Consider the following 23830-nt stretch of genomic DNA (forward strand, 5'->3'; position numbering starts at 1 on the left):
CTACTATCTTTATACAGGTTTGCTCCTCCAATTCTCTCTGACTATTGGGCGGTCTATAATACACCCCTATTAGTGTGGTCACACCTTTCCCGTTCCTCAGCTCCACCCATATGACCTCTGTAGACAAGCCCTCCGGTCTGTCCTGTCTACGCACAGCTGTGATATTTTCCCTGACTAGTAATGCCACTCCTCCCCCTCTATCACATCTGAAACAACGAATATTTCTATCATGTATAAACCTCTTACTAAAGGATTCTTATTCAAAACAGTATCCAACAAATCAGATTAATATATGTAAACTTAGAAAAGTATTTTTGTAAAAAATATCTAACCTGAAGATATTGCAGAAAGTGTGTATGAGAGAGAGAATATTTGCTAATTAACTCTTCAAAAGTCATCAATCGACCATCACAAAATAAATGAAAATAAAAATAAATAAATGCAAAAATACTGATCCCCTTAATCACTAAAAATTAAACAAGATTGGGAGAGAGAACTTAATATGACCTTTGTTAATGAAGATAGTCAATTCTTCTTTGATATGTGCCAATCAGTGTTTAATTCAATTTAAAATTGTTCACTTTTACTATTTAACTAAGGAGAGACTATCCAAAATATTTCCTAACATAGACAATTATTGCGATAGGTGTAAAACTGAAGTAGCCACTTTTTCACATATGTTCTGATCATGTTCTTCATCAAAATCTTTTTAGAAATCTTTGTTTTCCACAATTTCTAAAGTTCTGAAAATAAATTTACAACCTAATGTACAAACCTTTGATTTCTGTCTATACATGCAGTCCTCGCATGACCTTTATCCTCCTCCACCTCACTATCTGCTCTAACACTCTGGTTCCCCTCCCTCTGCAAATCTTTTTAACACCCCCTCCCACCCCCCGAGCAGCACTGGCAAATCTACCCGCAAGGATGTTAGTCCCCCTCCAGTTCAGGGGCAAACCGTCCCGTCGGAACAGGCCCCACCTTCCCGGGAACAAAGCCGAATTGTCCAGAAACATGAAGCCCTCCTCCTGCACCATCTCCTTAGCCACGTATTTAACTGCACTCTCCGCACATTTATATTTACAGGGACTTTACTCCTGACGCCGGTCCCGGGACCCGACCCGTTTACAGACCCGGAGCGGAACCGGAGCAGATTCTCAGCCACTGGCTTCCATCCCAGGTCATGAAGAAAGGATAAAGTTTCCCCGTGAATTTATTCCCAGTGAAGGTGTGGAGACGGGACTTGGTCTCCGCGTTGTAAAATGAAACTGTCCCGGACTCGTAACTGAGATAAACTCCCACCCTCCCGGGGATGGGACCGGCAGCGAGACGGAACTCGGGGGAGGGGAGACCATAGAACACGTCACAATCCCGATGTAACACGTCATAATACCGCCCGATGACCCAGAATCCGGTCTCCGGACTCAGACTGACCCGTCCCTTCCTCTCCACAGACTCTGCGGCGACTCCCAGCCACCAGACCCGATTCCCCGTCACCTCCACCTCCCAGTAATGTCTCCCCGATGTGAATCCCTCCGATCCCAGCACACAAAGCCAGATTGTGAATCTCTTCCCGGTGTCAGGGAGATTCCTGCAGGTCCCGGTCCGTCTCACACTCTTCCGATCCTCAGACACCTCGAGATACGGATGCGCCGTTTCCACATCCAGGGTGACAGAGACTGGGGGGAGAAGCAGAGAATTAGAGAGTCCCCGGGGATCGGGGGGAGACTCGGACAGCGCGGTCCCGGGGATCGGGGGGAGACTCGGGCAGCGCGGCCCCGGGGATCGGGGGGGAGACTCGGACAGCGCGGCCCCGGGGATCGGGGGGAGACTCGGGCAGCGCGGCCCCGGGGATCGGGGGGGAGACTCGGACAGCGCGGCCCCCGGGGATCGGGGGGAGACTCTGGCAGCGCGGCCCCGGGGATCGGGGGGAGACTCGGGCAGCGAGGCCCCGGGGTTCGGGGGGAGTCTCGGGCAGCGCGGCCCCGGGGATCGGGGGGAGACTCGGGCAGCGCGGCCCCGGGGATCGGGGGGAGACTCGGGCAGCGGGGCCCCGGGGATCGGGGGGAGTCTCGGGCAGCGAGGCCCCGGGGTTCGGGGGGAGTCTCGGGCAGCGCGGCCCCGGGGATCGGGGGGAGACTCGGACAGCGCGGCCCCGGGGATCGGGGGGAGACTCGGGCAGCGCGGCCCCGGGGATCGGGGGGAGACTCGGACAGCGCGGCCCCGGGGATCGGGGGGAGACTCGGACAGCGCGGCCCCGGGGATCGGGGGGAGACTCGGACAGCGCGGCCCCGGGGATCGGGGGGAGACTCGGACAGCGCGGCCCCGGGGATCGGGGGGAGACTCGGGCAGTGCGGCCCCGGGGATCGGGGGGGGAGACTCGGGCAGCGCGGCCACGGGGATCGGGGGGTGACTCGGACAGCGCGGCCCCGGGGATCGGGGGGGGAGACTCGGGCAGCGCGGCCCCGGGGATCGGGGGGGGAGACTCGGGCAGCGCGGCCCCGGGGATCGGGGGAGACTCGGACAGCGCGGCCCCGGGGATCGGGGGGGGGAGACTCGGACAGCGCGGCCCCGGGGATCGGGGGGAGACTTGGGCAGCGAGGCCCCGGGGTTCGGGGGGAGTCTCGGGCAGCGCGGCCCCGGGGATCGGGGGGAGACTCGGGCAGCGCGGCCCCGGGGATCGGGGGGAGACTCGGGCAGCGGGGCCCCGGGGATCGGGGGGAGACTCGGACAGCGCGGCCCCGGGGATCGGGGGGAGACTCGGGCAGTGCGGCCCCGGGGATCGGGGGGGGAGACTCGGGCAGCGCGGCCACGGGGATCGGGGGGTGACTCGGACAGCGCGGCCCCGGGGATCGGGGGGGGAGACTCGGGCAGCGCGGCCCCGGGGATCGGGGGGGGGAGACTCGGGCAGCGCGGCCCCGGGGATCGGGGGAGACTCGGACAGCGCGGCCCCGGGGATCGGGGGGGGAGACTCGGACAGCGCGGCCCCGGGGATCGGGGGGAGACTTGGGCAGCGCGGCCCCGGGGATCGGGGAGAGACTCGGACAGCGCGGCCCCGGGGATCGGGGGGAGACTCGGGCAGTGCGGCCCCGGGGATCGGGGGGAGACTCGGACAGCGCGGCCCCGGGGATCGGGGGGAGACTCGGGCAGCGCGGCCCCGGGGATCGGGGGGAGACTCGGGCAGCGCGGCCCCGGGGATCGAGGGGAGACTCGGACAGCGCGGCCCCGGGGATCGGGGGGAGACTCGGACAGCGCGGCCCCGGGGATCGGGGGGAGGTTTGACCCGACGAAAGCGGGTCAAAAACTAATGTCTCCCCAAGGGTTTTCCATTGAACAGGGGAAACATCCTCCCTCACTCCTGCCTGTTGACCCCTGAAAGAATTTTGTGTTTCCATGAGATCTCATCTCATTCTTCGAAACTGGGAACAGAGAACATAGAGCAGTACAGCACAGGAACAGGCCCGTCATACAATGTTCACATTCATTTGTGAGTGTGAAGTGGGGCAGTGTGATGGTTTGAGACAGTAAAGGAGGTGATAATGGGAACCTGTAGGGGAGAGATGAATGGCAGATTGAACCAGGAGGGGGGAGAGGTGGAAACCCCGTGGGTGAACTGTGTGTGTAGACGTAATGAGAAGCTAGAGGGGGCAAAGATGGCAGATGAGGATGACTTTGTCCCCTTTCCCACAACCCCATCCCCCGCGGCCCCTCATTAGGACGAGGATGAATTTGCAGGAACCCTTAAGCAACACAGGTCTTGACGAAGTGTTTCAGTCTGAACCGTGGACTGTTTACTCTTTTCCGTAGAAACTTCCCAGCCTGCTGTTCCCCCAAAAATTTGTTTGTGTTACTCTGCTTTAAATATACTCAATTATTTGTCCTCCACAGCCGCCTGTGGCAGATTCACTATCCTGTGGATAAAGGAATTCCTCCTCATCTCTACAGTCGGAGGCTGTGCTTACCGTTCTCGACCCACCCACATCCTCCCAACATCAACTCTCTCCAGACATGAGTCAGAGAGATCTGGCGAGACCCTTCATCAGGACCTGTGTAGCTTGGATTACCAGCATCTGCAGAGTTTCTCATGTTTGATTTTTAAAGCAGAAGTTAATAAGTAAACTTCTTGATTGGTCAGTGTCTCCAATGTTATGGGGAGGAGGCGGGAGAATAGGGTTGATGGAGATAATAAATCAGACATTCCTCTAAACTCCTGTGAATACAGGCCCAGAACCATCAGACAGTCCTCATATGTTAATTTTTTCATTCCCGGAATCATTCTTGTGAATCTTCTGGACCCTCTCCAATGCCAGTACGTCTTCCAATAGAAGGGACCCAAAAACTGCTCACGATACTCCAAGTGTGGTCTGACCAATTCCTTATAAAACCTCAGAATTACATCCTTGCTCTTGTATTCTAATCCTCTCGAAGTGAAAGCAAACATTGAGTTTGCCAATCTTACCACTGACACAAACTGCAAGTTAACCTTCAGGGAATCCTGCACAAGGACACCCATGTCCCTTTGCACCTCTGATTTTTGAATTTCGCCCTGTTTGCAGAATTGTCTCTGCTTTTATTCCTTTGACCAAAGTCGTACCTGCCTAAGTTTGTACCTGTCAAACTCTACCTGTGCTACAAGATCCTTATTCTGTATAGTTGTGCATTCAAATAAGACCATAAGACAAAGCAGCAGAAGCCGGCCACTCGGCCCTTCGAATCCGCTCCGACATTTTATCATCAGCTGATCAATTCTCCCATTTAGTCCCACTCCCCCACCTTCTCACCATGACCTTTGATACCCTGGCTACACACATACCTATCAATCTCTGCTTTAAATACACCCAATGACCTGGCCTCCACTGCCGCAAGAAATTCACAGATTCACCACCCTCTGGCTAAAAAAATTTCTTCACATCTCCGTTCTGAATGGTCGCCCTTCAATCCTTAAGTCATGTCCTCTCGTACTAGACTCCCCCACCATGGGAAACAACTTTGCCACAACCACTCTGTCCATGCATTTTAACATTCGAAATATTTCTGTGAAGTTCCCCCTCATTCTTCTAAACTCCAAGGAGTACAGTCCAAGAACGGTCAAATGTTTTTCATATGTTAACCCTCTCATTCCCGGAATCATTCTAGCGAATCTTCTCTGAACCCTCTCCAATGTCAGAACATCCTTTCTTAAATAAGGAGCCCAAAACTGCACACAGTATTCCAAGTGAGGTCTTACCAGTGCCTTATAGAGCCTCAACATCACATCCCTGCTCCTATACTCTATTCCTCTAGAAATGAATGCCAACATTGCATTCGCCTTCTTCACCACCGACTCAACCTGGAGGTTAACCTTAAGGGTATCCTGCACGAGCACTCCCAAGTCCCATTGCATCTGTTCCGAATGTGCAACAACTCTCACGGGCCGAAGGGTACAAATTCGTCCCCTCCTTCTTGAGAATCGCAAGATGGCTTTTAATTCGGGTCTGGGACCCAGGAAATGAGAGAGAATCCTCAAGGTTTTTGCAATGTGTCCTGGCCCCTCAGCAAGACTAAGCCACGGATAACGGCCATTGTCTCTTGGAGACGGAATTGTGTATTGAGTACTGTACTATTCATTGAAGCCCTCAGCGAATGACCGGAGTGGGCTGATTGAGGGATTGCATCATCCCAACCTGATTGACATCTGAGACCCCGTGAGTAAGGATAAAAGCGGGTCTGGGAAACAACCCCTTGAGACGCTCCAGGAGAAATGTTAGAAATCCCGTGACAGCGTTTAATAGCGACAGCCGGTGGAGGGCTCGCGTGCGTCCTTTCCCGTTGCCTGGGATTGGGGCCTTACCACGGAAGAACGGCTTCGCTAAAGAAGAGGCCACCAACGAAATTTCGAAGGATCGGCATCATAAAAAGGAAAAGCTGGCAAGTTTCTAAAAACTCTCTCTTGACTCCAACCAAATGCTGAAGCCTGCATGAACTGAGTGACTTTTATATTTCAATCGGACAATACATTATCCCCTAGACAACGATAGTTATTTCTTATTGATTATTATTATACCCGCACTTTTAGATTTAGTATTGACGACGTATATTATCTGTATGTTTGCATTGATATTATTTTTGTGTATTTTTACCAATAAATACTGTTAAAAATAGTACCATCAGACTTCAACCGACCTCTCTATCTTTGCTGGTAAGTGACCCAGTTACGGGGTTCGTAACACATCTCAGAATTTTGAATTCTCTCTCCATTTAAATAATAGTCAGCCCGTTTATTTCTTCTACCAACGTGCATGACCATACACTTTTCAACATTGTATTTCATTTGCCACTTCTTTGACCATTCTCCTAATCTATCCAAGTCTCTCTGCAGACTCTCTGTTTCCTCAGCACTACCGTCCCCTCCACCTATCTTTGTATCATCAGCAAACTTAGCCACAAAGCCATCTATTCCATAATCCAAATCGTTGATATACAACGTAAAAAGAAACGGCCCCAACAAGGACCCCTGTGGAACACCACTGGTAACCGACAGACAACCAGAATAGGATCCTTTATTCCCACTCTCTGTTTCCTGCCAATCCGCCAACGATCTATCCACATATGTAAATTTCCCGTAATTCCATGGGCTCTTATCTTGTTTGTCAGGCAGGATTTTCCTTTAAGGAAACCATGCTGAGTTCGGCCTATCTTGTCATATGACTCCGTAACCTCATCCTTGACAATTGACTCCAGAAACCTCCCAACCATTTCTCAAGCTAACAGGTCTATAATTTACATTTTGCTTCCTTGCCCCTTTCTTTAATACCAGAGTGGCATTTACAATCTTCCACTCCTCCGGAACCATGTCAGAATCTATTGACTTTTGAAAGATCATTGCTAATGCCTCTGCGATCTCCACAGCTACTTCCTTCAAAACACAAGGGTGCATTCCATCTGGTCCTGGAGATTTATCTACCCTTAGACTGTTCAGCTTCCTGAGTACTTTCTCTGTCGTAATTGTGACTGTGCACACTTCTCTTCCCTGACACCCTTGAGTGTCCGGTATACTGCTGATATCTTCCTCAGTGAGGACTGATGCAAATACTCGTTCAGTTCCTCAGCCATCTCCTTATCTCCCATTACAATTTCTCCAGCATCATTTTCTATTGGTCCTTTCTCCACTCTCACCTGTTTTTTACTCTTTATATACTTGAAAAAGCTTTTAGTATCTTCTCTGATATTATTTGCTAGCTTCCTTTCATAGTTCATCTTTTCCCTCTTAATGGCCTTCTTAGTTTCCTTTTGTAACCTTTTAAAACCTTCCCAATCCTCTGACTTCCCACTAATTTTTGTTTCCTTGAATGCCCTCTCCTTTGCTTTTACTTTGGCTTTCACTTCTCTTGTCAGCCACAGTTGCATCCTTTTTCCATTCGAAAATTTCTTCTTCTTTGGAATATATCTGTCTTGCACCTTCCTCACTTCTCGCATAAACTCCAGCCACTGCTGCTCTGCCATCCTCCCACTAGTGTCCCTTTCCAGTCAAATTTGGCCAGTTCCTCTCTCGTGCCACTGTAACTTCCTTTACTCCACTGCAATACCATCACATCGGATTTCAGCTTCTCTTTCTCAAATTTCACAGTGAACTCAATCATGTTACGATCACTGTCTCCTAACGGTCCCTTCACCTCAATCTCTCTAATCACCTCTGGGTCATTACACAATATCCAATCCAGTATCTCTGATCCCCTAGTGGGCTCAACAACAAGCTGTTCTGAAAAGCCATCTCGTAGACATTCTACAAATTCTCTCTCTTGAGATCCAGTGTCGACCTGATTTTCCCAATCCACTCGCATGTTAAAAACCCCCACAATTATCATAACACTGCCCTTCTGGCAAACCTTTTCTATTTCCTGTTGTAATTTGTAGTCCACCTCATTGCAGCTGTTAGGAGGCCTGTAGATAACTGCCATCAGGGTCCTTTTACCCCTGCGATTTCTTAGCTCAACCCAGAAAGATTCTGCACCTTCCGATCCTATGTCACCTCTTTCTAATGATTTAATATCATTTCTTACCAATAAAGCCATGCCACCCCCTCTGCCTACCTGCCTATCCTTCCGATACACCGTGTATCCTTGGACGTTCAGCTCTCTGAGACATGCATCCTTTAGCCACGTCTCAGTGATGGCCACAAAATTATACCTGCCAATCTGTATCTGTACGACAAGATCATCCACCTTATTCCTTATGCTGTGTGTATTTAAGTATAACACCTTAAGTCCAGTATTTGGTACTTTTTGCATTGATTGCACTGCAACTCATCCCATTGGCTATAAATTTGCCCCATCACCTGCCTGTCCTTCCTGACATCTTTACTGCTCACTATCTTAGATTTATTTCTGTTCTCCCCCTCCTCCACTCTATCATTCCGGTTTCCCATCCCCCTGCCAAATTAGTTTCAACCCTCCCTAACAGCTCTATTAAACATTCCCGCTATGGTTCAGGTGTAACCCGTCCTTTTTGAACAGGTAATACTTCCCCCAGAAGAGATCCCAATAATCCAAGAATCTGAAGCCCTGCCCCCTGCACCAGTCTCTCAGCCACGCATTCATCTGCCTGATCCTACTATTCTTGCCCTCGCTAGCAATTGGCACAGGTAGCAATCCTGAGATTACTACCCTGGAGGTCCTGCTTCTCAGCTTCATTCCTAACTCCTGGAAATCTCTCTTCAGGACCTCCTCCCTTTTCCTCTCTATGTCATTGGTACCAGCATGTACCAAGACAGCTGGCTGCTCGCCCTCTCCCTTCAGAATATTCTGGACCCGATCCGAGACATCCCGTACCCTGGCACCTGGGAGGCAGCACACCATGCGGGTATCTCTACCAGGCTCACAGAATCTCCTGTCTGTTCCCCTGACTATGGAATCCCCTATGACTACCGCATTCCTCTTCTCCCTCCTTCCCTCCTGCACAACAGCGCCAGGCTCAGTGCCAGAGACCCGGTCACCGTGGCCGTCCCCTGTCAGGTCATCCCCCTCAACAGCATCTGAAACGATATACTTGTTGCTGAGGGGGGCAGCCACAGGGGTGCTCTCCACTATCCAGGCATTTCCCCTCCCTCTCCTGATGTCACCCAGTTTTCTGACCCCTGTAGCCTAGGGATGACTACCTCCCTGTAGCTCCTGTCTATCACCTCTTCATTTTCTCTAATAAGCAGTAGGTCATCAAGCTGCAGCTCCAGATCCCTAACACGGTCTCCGAGGAGCTGAATCTCGGTTCACCTGGTGCAGATGTGGCTATCAGGGAGGCTGGAGGTCTCCCAGGATTCCCACATCTGACACCCTGAACAAAGCACTAACCCTGCAGACATGCTACCTAATTCTACAGGAATGAAACAAAGAAAGATAGGTCTACTCACCCACTTACTTCGCCAAATACACAAACTTTTTAAACCATTGGCTAATGTGCCCTGCTTTTCCCCCGTCCGTCCAGGCCGATTTGCCAAGGGGAGAAAAAGAGTCGGTGCCTCGCTCTCTCTTCCCGTTACCGCCTAAGCCCGTTGAGCCAAAGCCCTACACTCTGCTGCCACCCACTCCGCTGCCCGCTGTATAGGGTGGTCATCTTTTTAAACTCTCCGCGCTGTCCTGCGCAGTCTTGCCGTTCTTGTACGCAAAGTTTTTTTTTAAAAAACTGCCTTCCTTCAGAATTTAGCTCCCACGCCGCCCTTCTTGTCCCAATTTAAAAAAACACTTTCAGTCCTGTATTCATCAGCCTATTCCACACTGTCCACATGAAATTCAGCAAGGCCTTTGATGTCGATGATAGACCACACTTGGAGCATTGTCTGCATTTCCGGTTCCCGAATATGGGGAGGATGTCATTACACTGGACAGGAGGCTTCAGGAGGATGTTACCAGGCCTGGGGGCTTGGGTTAAAAGCAGAGAGTGGATAAGATAGATAGATAGATACTTTATTCATCCCCATGGGGAAATTCAACATTTTTTCCAATGTCTCATATACTTATTGTAGCAAAACTAATTACATACAATACTTAACTTAGTAAAAATATGATATGCATCTAAAATCACCCTCTCAAAAAGCATTAATAATAGCTTTTAAAAAGTTCTTAAGTAGTTTACTTAAATACATTGAGTCCTAACCCCGGCACTTTAACATATCTTACTCCTGGCAGTTGAATTGTAAAGCCGAATGGCATTGGGGAGTATTGATCTCTTAATCCTGTCTGAGGAGCATTGCATCGATAGCAACCTGTCGCTGAAACTGCTTCTCTGTCTCTGGATGGTGGTATGTAGAGGATGTTCAGGGTTTTCCATAATTGACCGTAGCCTACTCAGCGCCCTTCGCTCTGCTACCGATGTTATACTCTCCAGTACTTTGCCCACGACAGAGCCCGCCGTCCTTACCAGCTTATTAAGACGTGAGGCGTCCCTCTTCTTAATGCTTCCTCCCCAACACGCCACCACAAAGAAGAGGGCGCTCTCCACAACTGACCTATAGAACATCTTCAGCATCTCACTACAAACATTGAATGATGCCAACCTTCTAAGGAAGTACAGTCGACTCTGTGCCTTCCTGCACAAGGCATCTGTGTTGGCAGACCAGTCTAGCTTCTCATCTAACTGTACTCCCAGATACTTGTAGGTCTTAACCTGCTCCACACATTCTCCATTAATGATCACTGGCTCCATATGAGGCCTAGATCTCCTAAAGTCCACCACCATCTCCTTGGTCTTGGTGATATTGAGACGCAGGTAGTTTGAGTTGCACCATATCACAAAGTCCTGTATCAGTTTCCTATACTCTTCCTCCTGTCCATTCCTGACACACCCCACTATGGCCGTGTCATCAGCGAACTTCTGCACATGGCAGGCTATTCAGCTGTACTGTAGGATGTTCAGGTATGACCCGTTATCGAGGTAAATAATTCATAAGGAGCTTAAATAATGTTTGTTTTTCCAAGAAATTGGAGTACAGAACCAGAGGCCTCAGATTGAAAGTGAGATGGGAAATTTTTCTGAGTGGTCTATCGGGTAATATTCTCATGGAGAGGGAGGTTGGTAAATGGAATTTGACCTCAGACGCTGTAGAAACAGGTAAAAATAAAATATTTTAAAATAAATTTGGGCAGGTGCACAGAAGGGAAATGGTTAAAGGTTAAACACACACAAGAACTTTTTAAAAGCTATTATTAATGCTTTTTGAGAGAGTGATTTAGATGCATATCATATTTTGACTGAGTTAAGTATTGGTTGTAATTAGTTTTGCTACAATAAGTGTATGGGACATTGGAAAAAAATGTTGAATTTCCCCATGGGGATGAATAAAGTATCTATCTATCTAAAAATGGGCCATGCTCAAGAAGACACCTTAGTCTTGCAGATTGATGAAGTGGGCCGTGAGTTCAACATCCATCAAACACTCCCAGATCATCCTCCTGAGGAATCTCACCCCGGAGTCTGTCTGTGAAGTGTTGATGTGACGTCACGTCAGAGGGCAGCTCAGTGCCACAGAACAGACAGACTGGGTAAGGACGGCAGATTTCAATCCTAAATGGGAATTTGTGCCTACTTCTGTGGCCGTGTGTCACACTCTCATAGTATATCTGTGTGTGTGTGTGTGTGTGTGTGTGTGTGTGTGTGTGTGTGTGTGTGTGTGTGTGTGTGTGTGTGTGTGTGTGTGTGTGTGTGTGTGTGTGTGTGTGTGTGTGTGTGTCTGTTGATTGTGGTAAATATTCGTCTGGTGTGTATACACATTGAAGGAGAGTGTGCATATTGAAGAATTTGTATGTTACAGTGTGTCATCACATGTCTGGTGTGTTTTGACAATGTGTCACATGTGATTGAGTTGTTTAAATGAATAAATGACTGTCTCTGAAGAGACTGGTTTCCAGGTTACTGAGGGAAATAACAACGTACATTGCTGAGGCTCTGACTACAATCTGCCAGTCCTTCCTGTGTATGTGTGTGAGGGAGCTTTGCCAGGCCGGTTATGCTGTGTGTGCTTCTCCCGAGATGAAATCTTGACCCATGTCAATGCTTGTTGGTGTGTCCGAGCTCATTCTCACAATGCTTTGATGTAGTGGTCTGATCACCATAAGACATAGGAGCAGAATTAGGCCATTTGCCCATCGAGTCTGCTCCGCCATTCAATCATGGCTGATCCTTTTGTTCCCTCCTCAGCCCCACTCCCTTCTCCCCGTAACCTTTGATACTGTGTCCAATCTAGAACCTATCAAGCTCTGCCTTAAATGCACACAATAAGTTCCACAAATTCACCAGCTGCTGGCTCAAATTTGTTCACATGTGCTTTAAATAGATGCCCCTCTAATTTGAGGCTGTGCCCTGTTGTCCTAAACTCCACCACCATGGGAAACATCCTTTCCACATCTACTCTGTCTGGGCCTTTCAACATTCAAAATGTTTCAATGAGATCCCCCCTCATCTTTCTAAATTCTATCGAGTACAGACACAGAACTATCAAACGTTCCTCGTATGATAACCCTTTCATTCCCGGATACATCCTTATGAAATGAACCTTCTGCAATGCCAGCACATCTTTTCTTAGAAAACTGTTCACAATACTCAAGGTGAGGCTTCACCTCTGCCTTATCAAGCCTCAGCATCACATCCCTGCTCTTGGATTGAATGCTATCTAAACCCCTTGAATTGAATACTAACATTGGATTTGCCTTCCTCACCATTGACTCTACCTGCAAGTTAACCTTTAGTGTGTTCTGCAGAATGACTGCTAAGTCCATTTTCATCTCAGCATTTTGGGTTTTCTCCCCATTTGAAAAAAAAATCCGCACATTATTTCTACGACCAAAGTGCATGACCATGTATTTTCCAACGTCGTATATCATTTGCCACTTTCTTTCCCATTCTCCTCATTCAAGTCCTTGTGCAGCCTAACTGTTTCCTCAACACTACCGGCCCCTCCACCAATCTTCATATCATATGCAAACTTGGAAACAAAGCCATCTACTCCAGGACAACAGGGTATGACTTCAGGATTGAAGGACTTCCTTTTAGAACTGAGATGTGGAGAAATTACTTTAGTCAGTGTGTGGAAAATCTGTGGAATTTGTTGCCACAAGTGGCTGTTAAGGCCAAGTCATATTTAAGTCAGAGAGGATAGGGTCTTGATTAGCCAGGGCATCAAAGGGTATATGGTGAAAGCAGGAGAGTGGGGATGACTGGAAGAATTGGATCTGCCCATGACTGAATGGTGGAACAGACTCGATGGGCTGAATGACCTACTTCTGCTCCTATATCTTATGGTCTATTTCATCTGCCAAATCTTGATATACAGCCTAAAATGAAGGTGTCCTAACACTGACCCCTGTGGAACACAAGTCACTGGCACTCAACCAGAAAAGGATCCCTTTACTCTCATTCGCTGTTTCCTACCAATCAGCCAATGTCCTAACCATGCCTGTAACTTTTCGGTAACACCATGGCCTCTTAACCTGGTTACCACCTTCATGTGTGGCACCTTGTCAAAGGCCTTCCGAGATTCCAAATATACAACATCCACTGCATCCCCTTTATCGATCCTGCTTGTAATCTCCTCAAAGAATCCAACAGGTTTGTCAGGCAGGATATTCCCTTAACGAAGCCATGCTGACTTGCCCTGTCTTGTCTAGTGTCACCAAGTATTCCATAACCTCATATTTAACAGTTGAGTCCAATTTCTTCCCAACCACAGAGGTGAGGCGAACTGGTCTGTAATTTCCTTTGTGTTACCTTCCCTCTTACTTAAAGAGTAATTTTCCAGCCCTCTGGCACCATGCCAGGGTCCAATAATTTTTGGGAGATCATTTCAAATGCCTCCACAATGTCAAAACCTCTTTCAGAACACTAGGGTGCAGTTCATCTGGTCCGGGTGACTTATGTACCTTTAGGTCTTTCAGCTTTTTGAGCACCTTCTCCCTTGTAACAATAACTGCACTCACTTCTCTTCCCTAGCACCCTTCAACACCGGGCACAGTGCTAGTGTCTTCCACGGTGAAGACTGGTGCAAAATATTTGGTTTATCTGCCATCTCTTTATCCCGCGTTATTATATATCCGGCCTCATTTTCCAGCGGTCCTATATCCACTCTCATCTCTGTTTTATTTTTTTACAATACTTGAAAAACAATTTGGTATTGTTTGCTAACTTGTTTTACAAAGACAGGTGTGTAAAAAGGGCCTGAAGGATCATTGGAGACCAGAGTCACCCCAACCACAAACTGTACCAGTTGCTACCATCCGGGATACGGTACCACAGCATAAAAGCCAGGAGCAGCAGGCTCGGGGACAGCTTCTTCAACCAGGCCATCAGACTGATTAACTCATGCTGACACAACTGTATTTTTATGTTATATTGACCAGCATGTTATACATATAATTCATCATAAATTACTATAAATTGCGCATTGCATATTTAGGTGGAGACGTAACGTAAAGATTTTAATCCTCATGTATATGAAGATGTAAGTAATAAAGTCAATTTAAATCAATTTCTTGTTTATTTTTCCCATCCAATCATCCTTTCAGTTCCTCTCTGTAGATATTTACAAGCTTCCCAATCCTCTGTCTTCCTACTAATTTTTGTTTAGTTGTATCCCTTCTCTTTTGCCTTTACATTAACTTGTCTTCCCTTGTCAGCCACGGTTTTACTATTTTGCCATTTGAGTATTTATTTATTTTTGGAATACATCTATCCTTCACCTCTCACATTCTCCCAGAAACTGACACCATTTCTGCTCTTCTCTCATCCCTGCCAGCATCTCCTTCCAATTTACTTTGGCCAACTCCTCTCTCAGACCAATGTAATTTCTTTCACACCTCTGAAATACTACAATGTCAGACTTTACTTTCTCCTTATCAAATTTCAAGTTGAACTCAGTCGTGTTGTGAGCACTGCTTCCTAAGGGTTCTTTTAACTACTCAGCTCTGGTTCAATACATAACAGCCAATCCAGTAGAGCTGTTCCCCGAGTACGCTCAACGACAAACTGCTCTAGAAAGTCATCACATTGCATTCAACAAACTCACTCTCTTGAGATCCTTTACCAACCTGATTTTCTCAATTGCCCTGCATGTTGAAATCTCCCGTGATTATTATAACATTGTCCTTTTCATCAACCTTTTCTATTTCCAGTTGTAATCGGTGGGCCCCAACCCACTGACTGTTGGGAGGCCTGTATATGACTGGTGTCAGTGTCATTTTTACTTTTGCAGTTCCTTACCTCAACCCACAAGATTCAACATCTTCCAATCCTATGTCACATCTTCCTGATGATTTACCAGCAGAGCCACGACACCCCCTCACCCGACCTTCCTATACCACCGATACATTGTGTAACCTTGGACATTCAGCTCCCAACTACAACCATCCTTCAGCCACGATTCCGTGATGGCCACAACATCATACCTGACAATCGGTAATAGTGCAACAAGATCATCCACCTTATTTCTCATACTCCATGCATTGAGATATAACACTTTGTGTACTGTATCTGCTACCCTTTTTAATTCTGCATTGCTAATGCACTGATACTCACCCTGCTGGCTGCCATTTTGTCCTCGTATCTGTCCGCCCTATCTGACAGTCTGACTGCACGCTATCTTTGCATTTTTACCATCAGTCCTATCCCTTCACTCCACTTCCAACCCCCCACCCCACCAAATTAGTTCAGACCCTCCCCAACAGCTCTATCAAACCTCTCTGTGAGAATATTGTTCTCCCTCGGGTCGAGGTGCAACCCATCCCTTTTGAGCAGGTCATTCCTCCACCAGAACAGATCCCGATGATCCAAGAACCTGAATCCCTGTCCCCAGCACCACCTTCTCAGCCATGTTTATCTGTCAAATTATCCTGTTTCTACCCTCACCAGCACGTGGCACAGGCAGCAATCCAGAAATTACAACCCTGGAGGTACTGCTTCTGAGCTTTCTACCAAGCTCTCCAAATTCTATTTTCAGGACCTCTTTGTTTTTACTTCCTATGTAATTGGTCCCAAAATGCAACAAGTTATCTGGCTGTTTTCCCTCCCTCTCTAAATGCTGCAGACACGATCGGAGACATCCCTGACCTTGGCACATTCGGGTGTCCAATTCCCGTCCATATATTCTCCTGTCTGTCTCCTGACAATTGAGTCCCCTGTCCCTACTGCTCCCCTCTTCTGCCTCTAACAACAGTGAGAGTTGTGGTTCCAGAAGGGGGAAGACCTGTGTCAGTCAGAGTCTGCACTCACAGGGCACAGAGGACAATCCCTGTCACCACACTGATACTCGCTTTTATTCCCTACAATATCATCAAGTCAGTATTAAATTACCAGCTCTTGTGGTAGATTCAAACTCATGTCCTGGTGTGTTAGTGCAGTGTGTCTGGAATCAGGACACAGTGGTTCATCTTCCAGTCCCGTGTATTGGTTGTATTGTGACCCTGTGCTGGTGTGTCCAGGGGTCTGACATCTCCAGCTGACCATGTGACAGCGATGCCTCCCAGTCGGTGGGGTTGATGTGAAATAAACTTCAGTTCCCCTTCAGTCCATTATCACAGCCAATCCTTGCTTCAGCTTATAAATTAATTGTGTTTCATGAATAAGTAAAAATGAATCTTTGTAAGTTTTACCTCGGTTAATGGCATCAAGTGTTTCTCTCAGCACTGTGTTCAACAAATAGAGGTGATCGAATTTTTCAACCGGTAGGGCCTCATCTGTCACTGACAATTCCTGGACATCGTCACTGATTCTGTAAATATTAAACTGCTGGTGATAAACTGGAATTTTGAAGTATTTTACAAATCCATACAGGGTTTCAGTAAAGAGCATGTCCTACCTCCTGTTTCGATGAGCTTCCTCCTGAAATAAATAAAAGCACAAATCTGATTAGACTTGGACTTAATGTCCACATCCTGAATTTCATCCAAATCATTACAAGGTGTTGAAAATTCCCACTCCCACAGTCACAAACACACACCAGCAATACAGAACCACGGGGTAAATTACAGGGAAAGTTTCTGAAATTCAGACCATTACTGAGAGGATGAAACTTACAGGAAAGACAGGACAGGCTGTGCATTACCATCTGGATAAAGCGTCAGAATGATAAAATTGAACAATTTAAGATTAGTGATGGATTTGATTGCGCGAAGGTGGAAAAAGTACCTCATTATGGCGAACACGAGAGGACACAGGTGCTTGGAAGTAGTACGGAGGAGATGTCGGGTAAGTGTTTTGGAATGGGTGGAATGAGCTGCCGGCAATGAAGGTGGAGGTGGATGCAATAGGGTCTTTCAAGAGACTCCCACACAGGTACATGGAGATTAGAAAAATAGAGAGCTATGGGTAACTCGAGGTAATTTCTAAAGTCAGTAGATGTTCGACACAGCATTGTGGGCCAAAGAGACTGTATTGTGCTGCAGGTTTTCTTTGTTTCTATGTTTCTATTTATGGGGAGACCTTCAGTCAAAGATAAAATGCCAGGAGGTTTTTAATAAATCCCACAAGAAATTTAGTGAGGAGGATGTGGAACTCAGTGCCACAGGAGTGGTTGAAATGGAACAGCAGAGATTGAATGTAATGGGGAGGCTAGATAAACACGTGAGGGACCAGAGAGTTCGGGGCATTGTTGCTGGGTGCGGTGAGTAGGTGGCAGGAGGTTTGTGCAGAGGGGAAATTGATAGAAGATGGACTGAATGGCCTGCTCATGACAGAGAACGGGACACAATCCCATGTAAAAATAATTCGAAAAAGTAGAGACAGTGAAAGTTTCCGTAATCTGATGGAAACCGGATATGGAGGCTAAGTCTGATGTGTGGGTCACATTCTTTGTTCTCACTGATTGACAGAGAGACCCTCACACCCACCGCACCAGACACACTCATAGCCTGTGAGTAGAACTGGGTGTTAATGGGAGTTTTAGAGGATATTTAATGTTCTAATTAAGGACACAATCAGCAGCTCTGTGTTATGATCAGAGTAAATCATTTCAGAGAAGATTGCATTCTGTCCTGGGATGTACAGAAGTTGTGGAAGTCCAGTTTTGGGAAAACAGAAACCCTGAATAGTTGCATCAATTGTCTGGTGAGAAACAGTTTACTGCCATTTGTAAATGCTGTGTGTAGGAGCAACACGTCTGTTTTCTGTCTGCGTTGTATTCTGTGTTACGTGTTTATTACATAACCAGTCAGGTGAGTGGGGACATGGTAAAAGTGAAGGGAATAAGTTACGTATTCATACTTTGTTCTGTGTTGTTTTGATCCTGGGACTGGCAGATGCCATATCTTTTGTTGACCGATTAATTGCAGTTTAATTTATGATTAATAATGCTGAAATTTCATCGCTTAAATATTGTATGTTGCTGATAAAGGATCGAATATCTGTCTCCGACATTTTAGAATGCCATTAGCGGAGTGATCGGAGGTTCGTCATGCAAGGAGAACAATCTGTGTGAGGTCACCAGCAGCGACAATTGATTTGTTAGAATTGGCCGCTGTGCTGTGTTCATTTCAAATATACCACTGTTCATTTAGTGCCCTCTGACAGGAACAAATTGAAATATAATCCCTCACCTTGAGAAATATCACACTGTCTTTTTGATCCATCTGTTCCTTTAACTTAGTGATTTCCTCCTGAATAATCCTTATATTCTCTTGAATCTTAAGAAGATTTTTCTCCATTGGGTTGAGAACCCTCTTCTCTTCTTCCCTGAGATCCCCGAGTAAGCTCTGCTCTTTCTCAGTGATAATCTGGTGCAGTTCAGCAAACTGGGATGTGATGTGGGTCTGAACGCTGTGTGACTGTTTCTGTCGAATGAAAGGTGAAGATTAATATACTGCATTGCTGTGTTGTATTTCCTTATGACATTAAGGTGACCATTCGGCCCATTGGGGTCCATACTACTTCTGAGACATTCCCGTCAACCCCATTCCCTCACGTTTTCCTGAAACCTATTCCCCCCATTGACCCATTAACTCCCACCTGATTCACATATACCCTCCCCCACCTTCACAGGGTTAATTGTAATTAACCATTTAACCAGCATGTTCTTGGGATGTGTCTAAAACCGTCATGGCCACAGGGAGAGCATGGAAACTCCACACAGACAGCAGCAGAGGTCAGGATCGGACCCAGGTCACTGGAGCTGCGATTCTCGGCTATTCTGCATTACATGGAGCAAAACTCGACAGTAATATCAGAAATTCCGCTCAGGAAGCCTCACCCGAACTCCGGAAATCTTCTCTTTCTGTTGCTGCTCTTTTTCCTGGAAGTCTGATTTCTTTTTTGTGAGAGAGTCTAAGGAAGATTTTAGCTGATCCTGGAAGTCAGAGAGTGAAGGAAATAGAAAAAAAGATGCATCGAAATAAACAGGGGATCAAACCCGATTATCGCACAAAATGCCGGAGGAACTCAGTGAGTCAGGCAGCATCTACTCAGGGGAAATAAACAGTCGGTGTTTCGGGATGAGACCCTTCATTAGGACTGGGAAGGAATGGAACAGAAGCCAGAATAAAAAGGTTGGGGATGAGAACCAGCTGACAGTTGACGGGTAAGACAACGTGAGGGGGAGCGTGGGGGAGGGTGATGAAGTGAGAAGCTGAGAGGGGACAGGTGGAAGAGGTAAAGAGCTGGAGAATAAGGAATCTAATTCGAGAGGACAATCGACCATGGAAGAAACGGGAGGAACTGGGCTGTTTGCGGCCCTGAATGGTGACGAGAGAGGAGGTTAGGAGTCAGGTGTAGCACTTGTCCCGCTTGCAGGTGTCGGTGCCAGGAGGGAGATCAGTGGGGAGGAGCGAGTGGATCAGGGCGATACCTTACGGGGAGCGATCCGTATGGAGAGCGGAGAGTTGCGGGGTGCGGAGGTGGGCTGTGGGACGGAGAGATGCTAGAATCCCGTTGGAGATGGCGGAAGTTGCAGAGGGTCGTGTGACAAGTGTGATGGTATGTAGGACAAATGAAATATTTTAAGTATTAAGCTAACGTTAGTTTTTACCTTGTAGATTTTAACAGCCTCTTTAATCGGCATGAAGCGGTGCTCTCTGTGTTCCTGCGCAACTGCACAGACCAGACAGATCAGTGTCTTGTCCGTTTCACAAAACAGCTTCAGCTCTTCCTCATGTTCCTCGCAGTGAAGTTTTCTTTCCTTCCCTTTCGGATTCAGATTCAGATTTCGAGCTTTTTCAGCCAGATTTGCTAAGGCCCGATTCACCCTGAGGGTGCGGTCAGCAAACACCTCTCTACATTCCGGGCAGGAGTTTCTCTCCTCCCTTTCCCAACACTGTGTGATACAAGAGCGACAGAAGTTGTGTCCGCACTCCAGTATAACCGGATCGGTGAAGAAATCCAGGCAGACGGGACAAATTGCCTCCTCGGTCCAACTCTCGGCCTTTCTTTTCGAAGCCATGTTAACTCGCAGCACTTCCTGATTCAGAATGATTTCACTTTCGGGGAGCTGCTGATCCCCTGCAGTACCGCGATTGTCCACTACGCGCGCTGCAGACTCAGGGAATGAACATTCTGCTGCTGGATATGTTCAGTGGAAATTCTGGCTATTTCCATGTTAGTGTGGGATCAAAAACAAATTAAACTGGGAAAAGATAAGAAAACGCCCAATGGACTGTCTAATCCCGGCGACGAGCGTAGGTGAGTTGGCCATATGCCCAGCAACCCCATCTCGTAAACACCTAGAGCGACAAAAAACGTTAGCTGAATGTCCAAAGGCCCCATCGCTCCGATCGGAAGGACCTTTCCGGATCGAGATCCTTCATCTGAACTGTCTCAACCCGAAATGTTGATTGTCCATTTCCCTCCACAGATGCTGCCCGACCCGCTGAGTTCCTCCAGCAGCTCGTTTTTTATCTTTCTCCATGTCTAACAGATTCAGAGTGGAGTGTAAAACGGTGGATAAGTAAACAGTGAAAACATGCCATTAAACTGGGGATGCGGAGAGAATATTGTGCTGTGAGGAGAGAGATGCAGTTGTGATGACCGACCTGTGGTTGCAGGAAAAAGCACAGGACTGGACATTCTACGTCACAGGGTGAAAAATGTTAATTTTTCGGTAAGGTCCTGATTTCAAAAGCCCTTCGTGAGAAAAACTTCGTGACTTGACCCACGTCCGTCCCGTCTCCAATAGAAGGCCTGGTCTCCTTCACTCTGGGTACAGATCAGATGTTGATACTTTTTTTTGTATCAAAATAAGCTTTATATAAAATATTTAGAATGATAAAACTTTCCAATACCTTTACCCAATGAATTTACATTCGTTGTCTGAAGGGTATTCTGTTGTCTGTTGTCGCTAATGTGCCCCCTGGGGTGGTGAACAATAATTGAGAGGCTTCCTCAGCCAACACGGCGTCTCCCAGTCGAGCAGTAGAGAATCCCTGTAGTACCAATGGTGTCCCTGTAGTCTGGAATGTGCCATTCGGCAGCATTCCTGTACGACAGGGGTTCCCAACATTTTGTGCCAAAGACCAATACCAGTAACCGTGGACACCAGGTTGGGAACCGCTGCTCTCCGGACATCTCGGTGTGATGGCAGGCCAACAAGTTTCGAGCGTCTTTCCCCGAGTTGATGATCTTCCAGCAGCACTCGCTGTCCGTTTTCCTGCGCGTTCTGGGAACAGCCCGAGGATCAGTGAGCCTTCTGTCACGCAGCTGCTGTGGCACAGGCCCTTGCATCTTTCTCCACAGATCTTCGCCAGCCCACAGTCCGCAAAGAGGCGAGTGACCGTCTCGTCTCCACTGCAGTAATCTCGGGGCAGCGCGCTGTGGGAGTGATCTCCGGGCATGCAGCAAGGATCAGACTGGGAGGGCCTCTCTCGTCTCCACTGCCGTAATCTCGGGGCAGCGCGCTGTGGGACTGATCTCCGGGCATGCAGCAAGGATCAGACTGGGAGGGGCCCTCTCGTCTCCACTGCAGTAATCTCGGGGCAGCGCGCTGTGGGACTGATCTCCGGGCATGCAGCAAGGATCAGACTGGGAGGGGCCCTCTCGTCTCCACTGCAGTAATCTCGGGGCAGCGCGCTGTGGGAGTGATCTCCGGGCATGCAGCAAGGATCAGACTGGGAGGGGCCCTCTCGCTGCCAGACAGGTGAGGTCTCGCTGCCTGTCGGTGAGATCTGGTGATGAGGCATTCTGCCAGATGGTCTGGACTGTCTGCTCAGGGAACCACTCCACTGTGTCCATCCAGTCCTTCTCCTGCAGTAACTGCAGGACATTCCGTGCTGAACACTGTCTGGTGTTCTTGTGGTCAAAGCTGCTGGTCTGAAAGAACTGTCACCAATTTCATTAACACAAGGTTCACATGGAGAAGCTTCCTGATTGAGACAGACACAGTCTCACAGGGTATTTACAGGGTAGGGGCAGGAATGATGTTTCTCCTGGCTGGGCAGTGGAACCAGTGATCACAGACTCAAAATCCGAGATCACCTCAGCAGGACTGAGATGAGGAGAAATTTCCCCAACACATTGCGGTGAATATTTGGAGTTTTCTCCACAAGTTTCCTAAATTAAACTGTCATATTTAGGGTCTTGGCGATGTTGGGAACGTTGCAGGAAAGTGGCGCTGAGGTCAAAGATCAGCCATGTTCTGAGTGAGGGACAGAACAGCGCAACGGGCCGAATGGCAACGTCTGTTCCTGTTTCTTATTTTCTAAATCACGAGGTTACCTTTGCGCCTTGTTCTCCCTTGGCCTTCATCCTGTCGGATTGCACAGGGGAGCGGTGAGAGCTCCAGAGATCCATCAGCAGCCGCTGCGGTTATTTCATGTTCCTGTTATTTATCCTGTTTCTCCATATTTGCCTTTGCACAGTTTGTTACCTTCAGCACTCTGGCTGATCTTTCACTGCCTGCTTCTGTTATGGTCACTATTCTATATTTTTTCTAAGTATGTCCGCAGGAAAATGCTTCTCGGGGTTGTATGTGGTGACTTATCTGGACTCTGATAATAAAATTTATTTTGCAATTTGAGTTTCGGGAAACTTGCTTTAATTCTGAGAACAAACTGTGACTGACATCTCCAGCTCCCGGCAGCAGCCCGTCCTCAGACACACTCACAGCCAATCAGCGATCACCGTTGGGAGACGGATGCTCTCATTGGCTGAGGGGAGTCAGTGGGCGGGACGCTGAGCGCCCGGCCGGGCCTGTGTTTGCAACCGGGACCGAGTGAGGCCGGAGACCGGGAGCTGCGCCTCGGGTTTCGGCTGCACCACCGGCGGGTCGTGAATCCTTTCGAAGGCAGAGCTGAAGAGACCGGCGGAGATTCCGTGAGATGTTTCAGCTACACGGAGGCGCCCGGCCTTTCCCCGCCGAGGATCGGGGCCTGTTGTCTGGAGTTGTCTCCCAGACCCGTCCCTTCCTGCTGGGAGACGGGAGCTGCCCCGCAGCGGCTGCCGATGGATCTCCGGAGCTCTCACCGCTCCCCTGTGCAATCCGAACGGCTGAAAACCAAGGGAGAACAAGGCGCAAAGGTAAACTCGTGCTTTAGAAAATAAGTAACAGGAGCAGGCCTGGCCACTCGGCCCGTTGCGCCTATTCCACCCTTTCCTCAGAATAGTCCTTACTTTTTAAATATTTTTATTGATTTTAAACAAACCCAAAAATGAAACATGAATACAAAGAGCTTGAGAGTACATAATTAATAGGTGAAGGTATAAATACAAATAGATGATAATAACCTCCTAAACTCATAGTGGTTACAAAAAATGGAGAAAATAAGAAACCCTCCCCCCCAAAAAAATGAAAAAAATCCTAACCGACATGGGCCATTGCATTATATCAATTATACACAGTAGCGTCAATAACTCCGCACCTCCATCCAAATAATTAAGGACAATAAAAGTAAGGTTT

The 23830-nt window shown here is 47.9% G+C and overlaps 1 protein-coding gene across 1 annotated transcript; it reads right to left on the bottom strand.

The window, feature by feature from the left end:
* Positions 1–571: 571 nt before the first annotated feature.
* On the bottom strand, positions 572–17861 carry LOC140719995 (E3 ubiquitin-protein ligase TRIM39-like). The gene is made up of 4 exons (XM_073034906.1): positions 17844–17861; positions 16814–16836; positions 16608–16726; positions 572–1679 (listed from the first exon to the last, which is right to left on the bottom strand). The coding sequence occupies exons 1-4, from the start codon at positions 17859–17861 to the stop codon at positions 1126–1128; spliced, it is 714 nt and encodes a 237-aa protein (XP_072891007.1). The 3' UTR covers positions 572–1125.
* Between the last annotated feature and the right edge of the window lie 5969 nt (positions 17862–23830).

The sequence above is a fragment of the Hemitrygon akajei genome, unplaced genomic scaffold, assembly GCF_048418815.1.
Source record: "Hemitrygon akajei unplaced genomic scaffold, sHemAka1.3 Scf000034, whole genome shotgun sequence".
Taxonomy (NCBI): domain Eukaryota; kingdom Metazoa; phylum Chordata; class Chondrichthyes; order Myliobatiformes; family Dasyatidae; genus Hemitrygon; species Hemitrygon akajei.